Raw genomic sequence first — 13,043 nt, 5'->3', positions numbered from 1 at the left:
GAGCTACCTCACTATATGAATTCATAGACTTCACTGGGATGAAGTGAGATACCTTAGTGAACTTGTCAACCACAATAGAATCATGTCGCCTAAATTTCCTTGGCAAATGTGTAATGAAGTCCATGGAAATGACCTCCCATTTGCACCATGGAATCGAAACCGGCTGCAATAAAGCACCTGGATGTTTACATTATGCTTTTACCCATTGAAACTCCATACATCTTACGACATACTCAACTACCTTTTTCTTCAAGTTCAACCAATGGTAGAACTCCTTAACCACTCTCAATGTCTTTTGATATCTCAGGTGACCTGAATAAGGCTTGACATGAAATTCCTTTAAGATAATCTTCTTGAGCTCATTGTTGTCCAACACATGGATCTTGTCCCTAAATCTGACTAAACCATCTGTCGTGAGATGATATTCCACATCTTGTTCACCTACACCTTGCTGTTGTAACATGTGCGTAAGTTGCTAGTACCTGTCATCCTATTGTCCTGCCTGTAAGATCTAATCTTATAAATCCATCCCATATGAAATTATAACTGTAATGTGATTTACCTACACTCTTTTGCTAAGATCATCTACAACCCTGTTTTCTTTACCCTTAATGTACTTGATCTCAATATAAAACTTACTGAGCGTAGCCAACCATCTAGCTTGCCTGACATTTAGATTAGGTTGATGAATAAAATATTTCAACCCACTGTGATCACTCATTAAGATGAACCTCCTGCCAAGAAAATATTGTCTCCACATCTTCAATGCATGAATGACAGTTGTTAATTTGAGATCACGAGTTAAGTATTTATGCTTGTGCTCATTCAATTTCCTTGACTCATAGCATACTATCTACCTTTCCTGCATTTGGACTCCACCAAGTCCTCTCTTGCAAGCATTTGTGCATACCACAAACTCGTTTTTTGGATTTGCAATATTTAGAACTAGAGCATTGGTAAGAAACTTCTTTAACTGCTCAAAACTAGTTCAACATTCATCTTTCCATTCAAATTTATTTCCTTTTCTCTACAACAATGTAATAAGATTGACAAGCCATGAGAAGTTCTTGATGAACCACCTGTAATAACTTGTTAGTCCCATGAATGATCTGACCTCATCCACATTCATAGGAGTTTCCCACTCCATGATAGCTCTGATATTTCTGGGTCCACTACTATACATTCCTTGGAAACAACATGCCCCAAGTAATGAACTCTTGTCTGAAAGAAGCTGAACTTACTAAGCTTGGCATACAATTGATGCTCTTTTAGAAATATTAACACTATGACCAAAATGTTTTGCATTCTCTTCCTCATTTTTAGAATATATCAATACGTCAAAGATAAGAACACAATACACTATTCATAAAACACATGAAAGTAGCTAGAGCATTAGTCGAACCAAAAGGAACCACAACAACCTCATAATTCCCATACCTTATCTAGAAAAAAATTCTTGTATATATCCTCTTCTTTGATGTGTACTTGATGATATCTTGATCTCAAATCAATCTTCGAGAACATTGTTGCTCCCTTCCACTGATCAAACAAGTCATCAATCCACAAAAAAGGTTACCTATTCTTAATCATCACCTTGTTCAACTGCCCGTAATAAATACACAACTTGAGAGTACAATCCTTCTTCTTCACAAACAATACTACTGCACCCCAAGGCAACATACTTGGCCTTATGTATCCCTTATCAAGCATTTCCTTCAACTACAACTTTAATTCCACTAACTCTAGAATGCTCATCCTATACAGTGCCTTTAATGCTGGTGCTGATCCCAGCATCAAATCGATAGAAAAGCCCACTTCCCTATGAGGCGTTAACTCTGAGATCTTTCCTGGAAATACATCCTTAAACTGCTGCAAAATCGGATGCCTCTTTGAGACTTTCGCATCCTCAACATTATTTCCTTTATCACTAGAGATATGAACTGCAAAAAATACACATCCTTTCCTACTAATGTGCTTTGCTTGCATACTTGTAACCATTCTCATTGATGTAGGCTTCTTCTTACCTTGAAAGGTTCTCTTCTCTCTATCATCATCCGAGAACTCAATAGCCATATCATAGAAATCCACCTTAGTCTTCTTAATGTAAAACCAATCCATACCCAACAACATATTGTATGATCCAAATGGAAGCACATTCATACGTGCTAATGTAGACATATCGTTAAGCTGAAATGCAAAAGATCTTACCTAATGACGAACTCTTTTCTTAGTACTTGTAGACAACTACATCAACCAAGAATCTGCATGAACTTATTTATTCAAGCAACACTTATCCACAAGGTCAGGACTGATATAACTATAGTTAGATCCAGGGTCAATAAAAATATAAATAGCTTGATCACAAAGCTTACCTTCCATCTTGATAATGGATGCCTACTGATCAGCCTGCTTATTATCCAATGTTGCATAAATCCGAGGAATACTCTGTCAAATATTCCCAACTTTCTGTGCCTCCTAAGCACTGTAAATTTGTGGTCTTCCACCCTGATACTGTGGACAACCTCTCTTATGATGATCCTTGCCACAAGTCCAACACTACAAATGCTTCCTTCCATCATCCTTGTTTTGCTCCTCACACTGAAATCCCTATCCTCTATCAACTGCAATGAAATTACTGTATGGTGTTTCATTCTCCTTGTCATCTATATCTTGAGGTTCTCCTCTCTTCTTAACCCACTTTCCTTTATTCTTCTCATTAGCTTTCCAATCTTGCTTAGACTGAGTCTTGTGCTTCAATTACTCATAACAGTGCTTCAACTTTATGATGGCTTCCTCTAGTGTTCTAGGCTCATCAAACTCAATCTTGTCTTTGAATGATACTAGAAAGTCACTGATCAATCTCTGAATTTTTTCTTTCTTCTCCTTAAGATAAGGCATATATCTCAACAACTCCAAGAATCTGCTGGACTCATTAGAGGAAATTTTAGCCTAAAAGTTCCTATGAAATTTTCACGTAATTTCCATATCATAATATGTAAACCAATCAAAATCCTTTAAATTTAAAAAGAGGTACTTGTAAATATTTTGGAGGGAAAAAAAAGGAAAACTATTTTTTTTAATTGTATTTTTAGCTTATCTCCTTATAGGTTTACTCAAATGTCAAGTGTAGACACTCATTGGATGCAGAATTAAATTTTGTATCCAATGAGTACTCATTATGCATACTTTTGAAAAGACCCACATTGATAAAAAAATGTAGATACATTAAAAAACGTGTCCAACACGCTTTTTAAATGTATCTATATTTTAAAATCAATGTGGGTCTTCTCAAAAGTATGCATAATGGGTACTCGTTGGATGCGGAATTTAATTTTGCATCCAATGAATTTCTACACTTTAAATTTCAGTAAATCTATAAGGAGATAAGCCAAAAATACAATTAAAAAGTAGTTTTCTTTTTTTCCCTCCAAAATTCATAGCTCTTATTTTATTATTTTTCCTTAGGAGGTCACTTTTAGTTTGAAATTTCCTCTAATGTATATTCCTCATTGGTCATAAATCCCATATTCAACTCATAAAACTCCTTTTCCCTGTCATAATAGTATCTTTTAGATAGATACTTCTTCCTGAAAAGTCTCTTGAACTCACTCTAAGTCAACTCCTCTTCTCGAATGCCTCTAACATTATTTACATCTTCCCACGAAATGTTTGCTTTTCCTTTAAGATTGAAGGTAGCTATCCTGGCTTTCATATTTTCTGAATAATCATGCGATCTGAAAAAACTTATTCATCCCAAGAACCAAGATTCTGCATCCTGTGACTTCTTCATTTATCCATCCAATGTAGGAGGGTTTTCTTTCTTGAACTCCTCTGGAAATTATTACTTCTCACTCCTCTTATACAGATGGTGGTAATGATGAAAACGTTGTCTCTCTAAACTAGAACTAGAATAGAACCCACGGTCATTATCCCTCCTGTCAAGTGTATCCAAGAACAGACCTCTCTGGATGTGTCATCCCTGTCAATCTTGTATCCTAATTGATACCTGTTTCCATATGCACCACTGGTCCTTTCCTCGTGTCCATGAATGATACTCAGCGGTCCATGTCTCTGCAAATCATACAAACTCTGAAGGATGACTACATTAACTTCTGATTTTTTTTCCTATGACTGAATGATCCTGTCATTAGCTGCCTTACAACTTCTGATCTCTTCTTTCAAACTTCTCAATGTATCTTCTATGTTAGATATGTACTCATCACCATGTTGTTCATCTGATCTGTAGGGAGAATCATGTGAACTATAGTCCACCATTTTGCTAGTCATCTTGATCTTCTACTTCCTACCAACATATCATGTCAGATAAACTAAATATAAATATGATCATCTTACCTTAGTGATGTTAAAGGGAGTATATCTTGTTTAAAAAATTAATCTAGATTAGAACAACATATGTATACATAATGAAATCAACATATCAATTGTCTCAACATCAACATCATACTAGCGTTGTAACATACCAACACCATTATGATGACACGAGACCACAACAATGACCATCACAATGCATGCATAAAAATCACATAGAAAACTAACATGCATGCCTGAGAAACACATTCCACCCATCCAGTCCAAGTGTTTGAACCTGAGAGCTCTGATACCAATATGTGGTATCAGATATCACCCAAAGACAATGGAAACCCACTATGATACCAATTTGTAACCACCCCTCCCACATTTACCCAATTTCATCGGCTTGCCAAGGTAAGCATGAGCCGAGAGCTACTATGACATGACCCAACCTCCTACCTCTAGTTAAGGAAGTGGGGTCTACAACTGACCATTGAATGACAACTCACAACCATCCTCAGAACTATAGGGACACTCAGGGGCCAAATAACCACCCCAGGTGACCAAACCCTATGATGGGGCACCTTTTCACACAACTTAACCCCTAACCACACACATGACAAGGCGTCCATGCAGTTGAAGGCCTCCAACCACACTCACAAGCCTTCCTGAGTGTGGTTGCATCTGAAATTGTCCAATTCAGAGGGTGTGGTCCTGAGATTTGAGCCTCAATTCTAGGTTAGCCACTAGACCACTACCTAGAACTTCTTGAAACTTCTCAAAATAATTAATGACATGATAACAAGGCTAAATATACAAACTTAAAGGAAGAACTTGACCTAGACTACCTAGAACATAACACAAATTTCGTCAAACACATGGAAAACATGTAAGCTCTAATTCATGAATACATATATAATCATAAAATACTGATATTCATTTGAGAATAACCAATAAGGCCTTATTCCCTCTCCACATAACTGCAAAAACACTTATTAGTCCATACTTTCATCAACTGATCAATAGCTAAAGAATTTATGACAAGAGCCATAGAAGATACACATCACGTGAACAACATATAACTGGAAAATAACCAACATATATACTATGGAAAATCAACCATAACATCACCAATACAATCACTACAAATATACCTGAACCACAATAGAAAAATATTTCTTATTAACATATGAAAATACCAACCAAGTCAGGGACTTCCACATACCACCCGACCATAGATTGGGTTGAACCAATTCTCTCTTTCATCCAATCATCCTCATTCCATATTCTAAGCATGAATGTGGGATCTCATGGAATAAACCAAACATAACCAAACCAGGGTTTCTAGAGGCCAAACCACGTCAATGCTCAACCAATGATTCCACCTCACAGTTAGACATCACTAACACCAACCAAATTGATCTCTACAAAATTTATCGTGGATCCAATAACTAGTAACTCAACTCAAAACCTTCTAGGTGATCCAGGTGGATATTGGTGGCCACTCGACAATTCCACGTGGACCCCCACCATTTCTTCTTTCAGTTTCCTTAATTGTAGCACAATTTACTATTTTTAGCAGTTTTTCGGGTCCTAAACTTTCGGAGCCGTTTTGAGGCCCTAGAAGACGTTTTTTTGGAAATCTGTCTAAAATTGTCTTTTCTGTCGTAGTCCTCGGAGAGATCTTTCCAACAAGTTATCATGTGTGTCAAATAAATATAATATGACCAAGTCACGACCCTAGGAAGTTGGCTGTCCAACTCACCCCAATGGGGCCCATAAACTCTTGGTGTTACATCACCTTGGGTTAGACTTTTGGTTGTTTAGGGTTTTCTGTTATTGTTCAATAATAAAAATGCCCTTAAGCCTCATTGTAAGGCAGCTCAGAGGCATGTAGCTACCACATCTCTTCTTGGAGATAAGCTATCATTGCCCTAGCTGATTTGTTTCCAATTCTACTTGTAAGCATATTTCAGTATTTTACATTAATGAAATGAAGTATTATTTCCGCTGCATCTCTATGTTTATGGTTATCTCTGTAATTTGTTGCATTCCTATTTAAATCTGGATCAGTGGTATCAGAGTGGTCTGATTTTTTTCTTTGTTTTTCTTTGCATGTCCCCAACGAGGTCAGGATATAAGGATTTAGGGCTTGAACTGGTCGAACCTTTGCAAGACCAACCTCGTAAATCTCGACGGCCTCCCATGGCGGATGAAAAGAAAGATGAGGGGGCAGGAGATCCTATCAAAATATTTCTCAAAGAAGCCCTTGAGCGACAAGGAACACAATGATGGACAACTTTGCCTACATCCTTTAGCGACTACCCAGGGGTGACGCATCGGCTTCCAACAACTACTCTAGAAATGCCACACCATTTAAGGTACAGGTTAATTTTGAAATCCCCCTACTCGAGGGTCATATAGATGCAGATGCCATCCATAAATGGTTAAATATGCTAGAGGGTTATTTTTCTGTTCATGATTTTTCCAGTCAGGAAAAGATTATTTTCACTCTTCTCAAAGCAACCCCCCATGTCAAGGATTGGTGGGAAACCTACTGTGAGCAGAAGGATGAAAGTACAGGCTCACTATTTTTAGTTGCATCCACTTGGAATTTATTTCGGGATGCCATCAAAGAGTAGTACTACCTTGTCAGAAGCTATGAGGATCAATACATAAAGTGGACCACGCTGCGGCAGGGAAGGGACCAAGACGTGCCAGAGTTTACCAATATTTTCCATACCCTTCGTACAAAGTTGGGTATCAAGGATTCAGAGTAGCATTTGGTACTCAAATACCGCAGCTGCTTGCACAAGTACATTAAGGAAGAAATAGAATTACTAAACATCTCTTTGCTTCGCACGACATACAGATATGCCATCAGGTCGAGCAAAAGTTTAAACAAAAGAAGCAAGACTTTGGATCTACGAATCTGAAGCAAGGGAAAGGTTCCCCCAAACCACAGAACAAAGGAAAGAGCCAAGGCAGGGTGGCCTAAGACAACCTGCCAAAGCTGCAAGCAAAGAACAACGCCACGAAGTCGAAAAAGGACATGAGAAAGTGGTGTGAGTTCCATATGAGATCCACTCACAACACAAGTGAGTGTCGGGCCAAGCAGTCATTGGTGGCCGAACTAAAGGTTTTCGAATCAGATGCATGTTCTGACTCTGAGTCAAAATGTGACAAGGGGAATGACAAAGGGAAGTAGATTATCGATGCGGAGCCCAATGCCACCGTTGCCACCATGAAGATCTAGAAGGAGGAACCCGAAGATCTAGAGGAGGAGGAACATCTCTTCGAGTCCAAGATGTGGGTAAAGGGCTCCCGGCTACAGTTCATTGTCGATAGTGGGAGCCAAAAGAACCTCATTTCAGCAGAGGTCATGAAGCAGTTGGGCTTACCGACCACAACACATCCACAACCGTACACCATCGGGTGGCTTCACCAAGGACGAGATCTTCATGTGAGCCAGCAGTGTCGCCTTCCATGCAACATCAAGCCCTTCACATATTAGGTATTGTGTGACATTTCTCCCCTTGAAGTTTGTGATGTATTATTAGGAAAACCATACTTGTGGAAGTGATAAGCTGTGTATGAATCAAGGCCCCGTGTTGTTATTGTTACTTTGGGAAATAAGTTTTACAGGATACCGAAGGTAGCACTGCTTACTTCCATCTCTTTGGTTACTGTAAAACAATGCAATAAGCTCATTTCAAAAATTGGGAAATTTGTTTTCTTGATGATACGTCCTCAAGGAAAGAAGAAGACGGTGGCAACAACCTCTAGACGGGGCCCCTCTGCACGACAACTATAGATGGAAAAGGTCATGGAGGAGTACGAGGACATCTTCACCTCCCCCGCAAGGGTTCCTCTGCATTGTCAGGTCAAGCACTTCATCGATATAATCCCAGCTACCCAATGGACCAATCTATCGGTGCTCTGTTTTAGAGAACGATGAAATCAAGAGGCAGATTCAGAAGATGTTGCAGAAAGGTCACATTCGTCTGAGTTCATCTCCTTGTGGGAGCTCGATCGTGTTGGTACAGAAGAAGGATGGGACTTGGAGACTCTGTATTGACTATTGGGTGCTAAACAAGATCACTATCTGTAATAGGTACCTGATCCCATAGATTGATGACCTCCTGGACCAACTGAAGAGGGGAAAATATTTCAGCTAGATGGATTTGAAGTCAGGATATCACCAGGTACCAATCGAAACCTCCGATGTGTGGAAGATTGCCTTCAAAGCTAAGGAGGGCCTTTTCAAATGGTTGGTTATGCCTTTCAGATTGAGGAATGCTCCTGCAAACTTCATGAGGCTAATGGATGACATCTTGTGGCCATTCACTAACTCATTTGTAATGGTATACTTGGATGACATCTTGATCTTTAGCCAAAGTTTGGAATAGCAACTCCACCACATCCGACAGGTTCTCCAAACACTGCGACAACACAAGTTATGTGCCAATTTGGAGAAATGCACTTTTGGCATGACCCAGGTTTAGTATATGGGATACATTATTGATGAATAGGGGGTGCATGTGGATCCAACCAAGATCCAAGTCATTCGGGATTGGCCATCTCCAACCACTCTGACAAAGCTCCGTAGCGTCCTAGGTTTTGCCAACTTCTACCACAGGTTCATGTTGGGATTTTCTCATATCACTTGGCCCTTGAGTCAAGTCAGTAAGGGAGGAGCGAAAGCAAAATTCTTTTGGTCTGAATCTCAATAGAAGGCATTCACAAAGTTGAAAGATCGCCTCTACTCAGCACCAATGCTCGCATTACCAGACTTGCAACAACCATTTGAGGTTGAGATAGATGCCTCTGATTATGCTATTGGGGTAGTCTTTACTCAACACGGGAATCCAGTGGCATATCATAGTGAGAAACTTTCAGATAAAATCCAGAAGTATCCCACTTATGACAAAGAGATGTATTCCATTGTCCAGGCCTACCGATAATGGAAGCATTACATTTTGGGAAAGGAAACGGTAATCCACACAGACCACCAACCCTTGTAGTTCATACAGGCCCAAGGGAAACTGCAGAATTATTTCCATAAGAAGTGGTCCACATACCTGCAATAGTTCCATTTGAATACCAAGTATAAGAAGGGTAGCACCAATAATGTTGCAGATTGCCTCAGTCGACCACCGATCATGGCATTAACCACCGTGCTCAAATCTTATGTGCACGAGGCTTCTGATTGGCTACTTCTCTACAAAAGTGACCCAGAATTCGGCCACACATACCAGACACTCTTGGAGGGTCAGGATGTTCCATATTTTCACCTCCACGATGCCCTGTTATGCCACCTAGGTCACCTTTGTGTTCCTTCAAGCGAGCATGCCAAGATTATTTGGGAAGCACACTACTATTGGGCTGCTGGGAATTTCGGGGTCGATAAAATGGTGGCAGTATTGTAGAAGTATTTCTATTGGTCGAATATTTGACAGGATGTCAGGAAGTACATCAGATCATGCACTGCCTGCGCCATTGCCAAATCGACCATCAAGAAGCAATGCCTCTATACCCCGCTGCCTACCCCTAGTTGACCTTGGGAATCCATCTCCATGGATTACATGTCAGGCCTTCCTTCCATTAAGCATGGAAATGACTGTGTTTTTGTGGTCTTCGACAGGTTCTCAAAGATGGCCATTATGGCGGCCTACAAGAAGAATATCACAACTGAAGCCACTGCTAAACTATTCTTTGAACAAGTGTGGGTACACTTTGGGATCCCACAGTCTATCATCTTAGATCGGGACAACATGTTCCTTAGTACATTTTGGTCCAGTCTTTGGTCAATGCTGGACACCAAACTCACTAAGTCCACAGCCTTCCATCCTCAAACAGATGGCCAGACAGAGGTTGTCAACAGGATGATTGTACACATTCTGCGCATGTACAACTCAAAGCATCCACGCACATGGAACGAGAGCCTCCCCTATGTTCAACATAGCTACAAATGGGCTCTCCACAACCCGACTGACCACAACCCTTTTCAGGTGGGCTTGGGATTTTGGCCACTATGTCTCGTTGATGTGGCCATGCCATTTGCAGCTACTCACACAAATTCGGCTCATGTCCAGTCTGAAACAAATAAGCCAAATAGATTCATTGAGCACATTCAACATATTCGCCAGCAGGTCCATGAAATTCTGGAGAAATCAAATGCCAAGTACAAGCAGCGACATGATCAACATCGGGTGCCACAAAAGTTTCAGGTGGGCGACAAAGTCTGGTTGCATTTGAAAAAGGAACGCCTTACCAGAGCCTATTGGAAACTCAGACCCAGGGAAAATGTTAAGAACCCTCGCTAAATTTATAAATATAATAAATGGGTGAATCTCCATGGTATATAGGAAAAATGGAATGCGATTTTATCAATAATATAATATGTATATATAATTTGTTGGCGAATCTCTCACCAGGCATGGCCAATATTTTACTCAATTATAAAATCTTGTAAGATCTTGGCGACTCTTTCACTAAATAATAAAACTTAGTAAAGTCCTAGTGAATCTTAGCATTGTGAACTCTTAGAGAAGAGTAAAAATGGATCTATGCTGGTTTAATCCCCCCATTTAAATAGGCCACATTCCAGGTGAATACCATGGGTCAATACCATGTGCCATTTTGGTGAATACCATGGGTCAATACCATGTGCCATTTTTATTTTTATTAATTCTAATGTTAGGGTTAATAATGGTTTTTTGCATGGTATTAATAGCAATCTAGTCCATGGTATTTGTCCCGTAGTATTTTTCCCATAGGTTTCACCTAAATATAACCCATTTCTTGAGTGTTCGTAAATATAAGGTGAATTATGAAGTAAATATAAAAAAATGTTTTATTTGTTTCTAGTTTATTTATATTTTTATTAATTTACCATACCTCTGTTACAAATATGGTATTTGGCCCATAGGATTCACTTAAATAAAACCTCTTTCTTGAGCCTTCATAAATAGAACGAGGGTTATGGACTAAATATAAAAAGAGGTTTTATTTATTTACCATACATCTATTTATTTACCATACCTCTCATTTATTTATATTTTTATTAATTTACCATACGTCTTTTATAAATATGGTATTTGGCCCATAGGATTCACTTAAATAAAACCTATTCTTGAAAATGGGCGAATGGAAGGTTGTAACTCCTAATTTCAAGGGCTAAATTTACCTTTTTTACCCTCTCCCTTAAAATAAGGAGGGCTATTTGAGGTGATTTGTAAAAATGTACTATGATACAAAATATTCGCCCACTAAAAATTTAAAACCCCTTAATTTCCCCAAAGGGCGAACATTCGCCCCTAAAATTATCCTTGCTCAGACCACTATGATATGGTCCTTATACCATTACCAAGGCTATGGGAGACAATGCATTTGAGCTCAACGTTCCCCCATTCCTTGGATTGCACCCAGTGTTCAATGTGGACTGCCTTCGACCCTACTTTCCACCATTACTAGACATGTTCGACATTGCAGAACAACTCACACCCACAGAGTTAAATCCAGATTGCATGGAATAAGCTACAACTATTCAGATCATGGAAACACAAATCAAGCACACTTGCCAGCAGAATATCCAATTATATCAAGTTGTCAAAGTAGGCCAACTCCTTCACCAGGGCAAGTGGTTCACCAGGGACCAAGTTTAGTAGAAGTTTCCTCATCTCATGGAGGAACTCAATGCAATGGGGACCATTTCTTCTTAAGGGGGGAAGAATGATCCAGGTGGATATTGGTGGCCACCTGTCAATTCCACATGGACCCCCACCATTTCTTCTTTCAGTTTTCCAGTTTCCTTAATTATAGCACAATTTACTATTTTTAGCAGTTTTTCGTGTCCTAAACTTTCGTAGCCATTTTGAGGCCCTAAATGATGTTTTTTTGGAAATCTATGGCCAGTGATTTTTTTTATCTAAAATCATCTTTTTGTCATAGCCCTCGAAGAAATCTTTCCAGCGGGTTATCATGCGCGTCAAACGGAGATAATATGACCAAGTCACGACCCCGGGAAGTTGGCTGTCCAACTCACCCCAATAGGGCCCATAAACTCTTGGTGCTACATCTCTTTGGGTTAGGGTTTTGGTTGTTTAGGGTTTGCTCTTATTGTTTAATAATAAAGAGGACCTTGAGCCTCATTGTAAGGTGGTTCAGAGGCATGTAGCCACCACACCTCTTCTCAGAGATAAGCTAGCATTGCCCTAGCTGATTTGTTTCCATTTCTGTTTGTAAGCATATTTCAGTATTTTACATTAATGAAATGAAGTATTATTTCCACTGCATCTCCATGTTTATGGTTATCTCTATAATTTGTTGCGTTCCTATTTAAATTCGGTTCACTAGGGATCCAAAGCATTTGTCCAACCCGACGCCAGGGATTAATAACTCAACCCACCAAGGGCTCTAGAGCATTTTTTTTAGCCTAGGCTCCAAGACTAGTAACACAACCCAAGTTTTTCCAGGGCTTCTAGAGCATTTGTTCCAACCCACAAACATAAGGAATTATGAGCACCAATCAGAAAACAATCAAACGTAAAAATCCACAACACCATGGTTATTCAGGAAATGGCAAGGAAAGGTTAAAACCACTGTCAATCCAAGCAATCCTCCATGCCAATGACAACACATAACCAAAAAACCACATGCATATACCATGCATCTATAAATCAACAAGGAAATCACACATGCAACATGTTACTTGTAAAGCAACACAGTTG

The 13,043-nt window shown here is 39.4% G+C and overlaps 1 protein-coding gene across 1 annotated transcript; it reads right to left on the bottom strand.

Annotated features, from left to right (window-relative positions):
• Window positions 1-1,719: 1,719 nt before the first annotated feature.
• On the bottom strand, window positions 1,720-2,178 carry LOC149261450 (uncharacterized). Its single transcript, XM_089369270.1, has one exon. The coding sequence runs from the start codon at window positions 2,176-2,178 to the stop codon at window positions 1,720-1,722; it is 459 nt and encodes a 152-aa protein (XP_089225396.1).
• Between the last annotated feature and the right edge of the window lie 10,865 nt (window positions 2,179-13,043).

Source organism: Pinus tabuliformis, chromosome 6, assembly GCF_031772625.1.
Source record: "Pinus tabuliformis cultivar Carrire ecotype Pingquan chromosome 6, CPIR1, whole genome shotgun sequence".
Taxonomy (NCBI): domain Eukaryota; kingdom Viridiplantae; phylum Streptophyta; class Pinopsida; order Pinales; family Pinaceae; genus Pinus; species Pinus tabuliformis.
The sequence above is the reverse complement of the archived record's forward strand: the minus strand, read 5'-3'. Positions and strand labels throughout refer to the sequence as shown.

Bases quoted from the DNA above. Each gene is read 5' to 3' on its own strand.
- LOC149261450 (XM_089369270.1), bottom strand. From the start codon at position 2,178: ATGTCTACATTAGCACGTATGAATGTGCTTCCATTTGGATCATACAAT.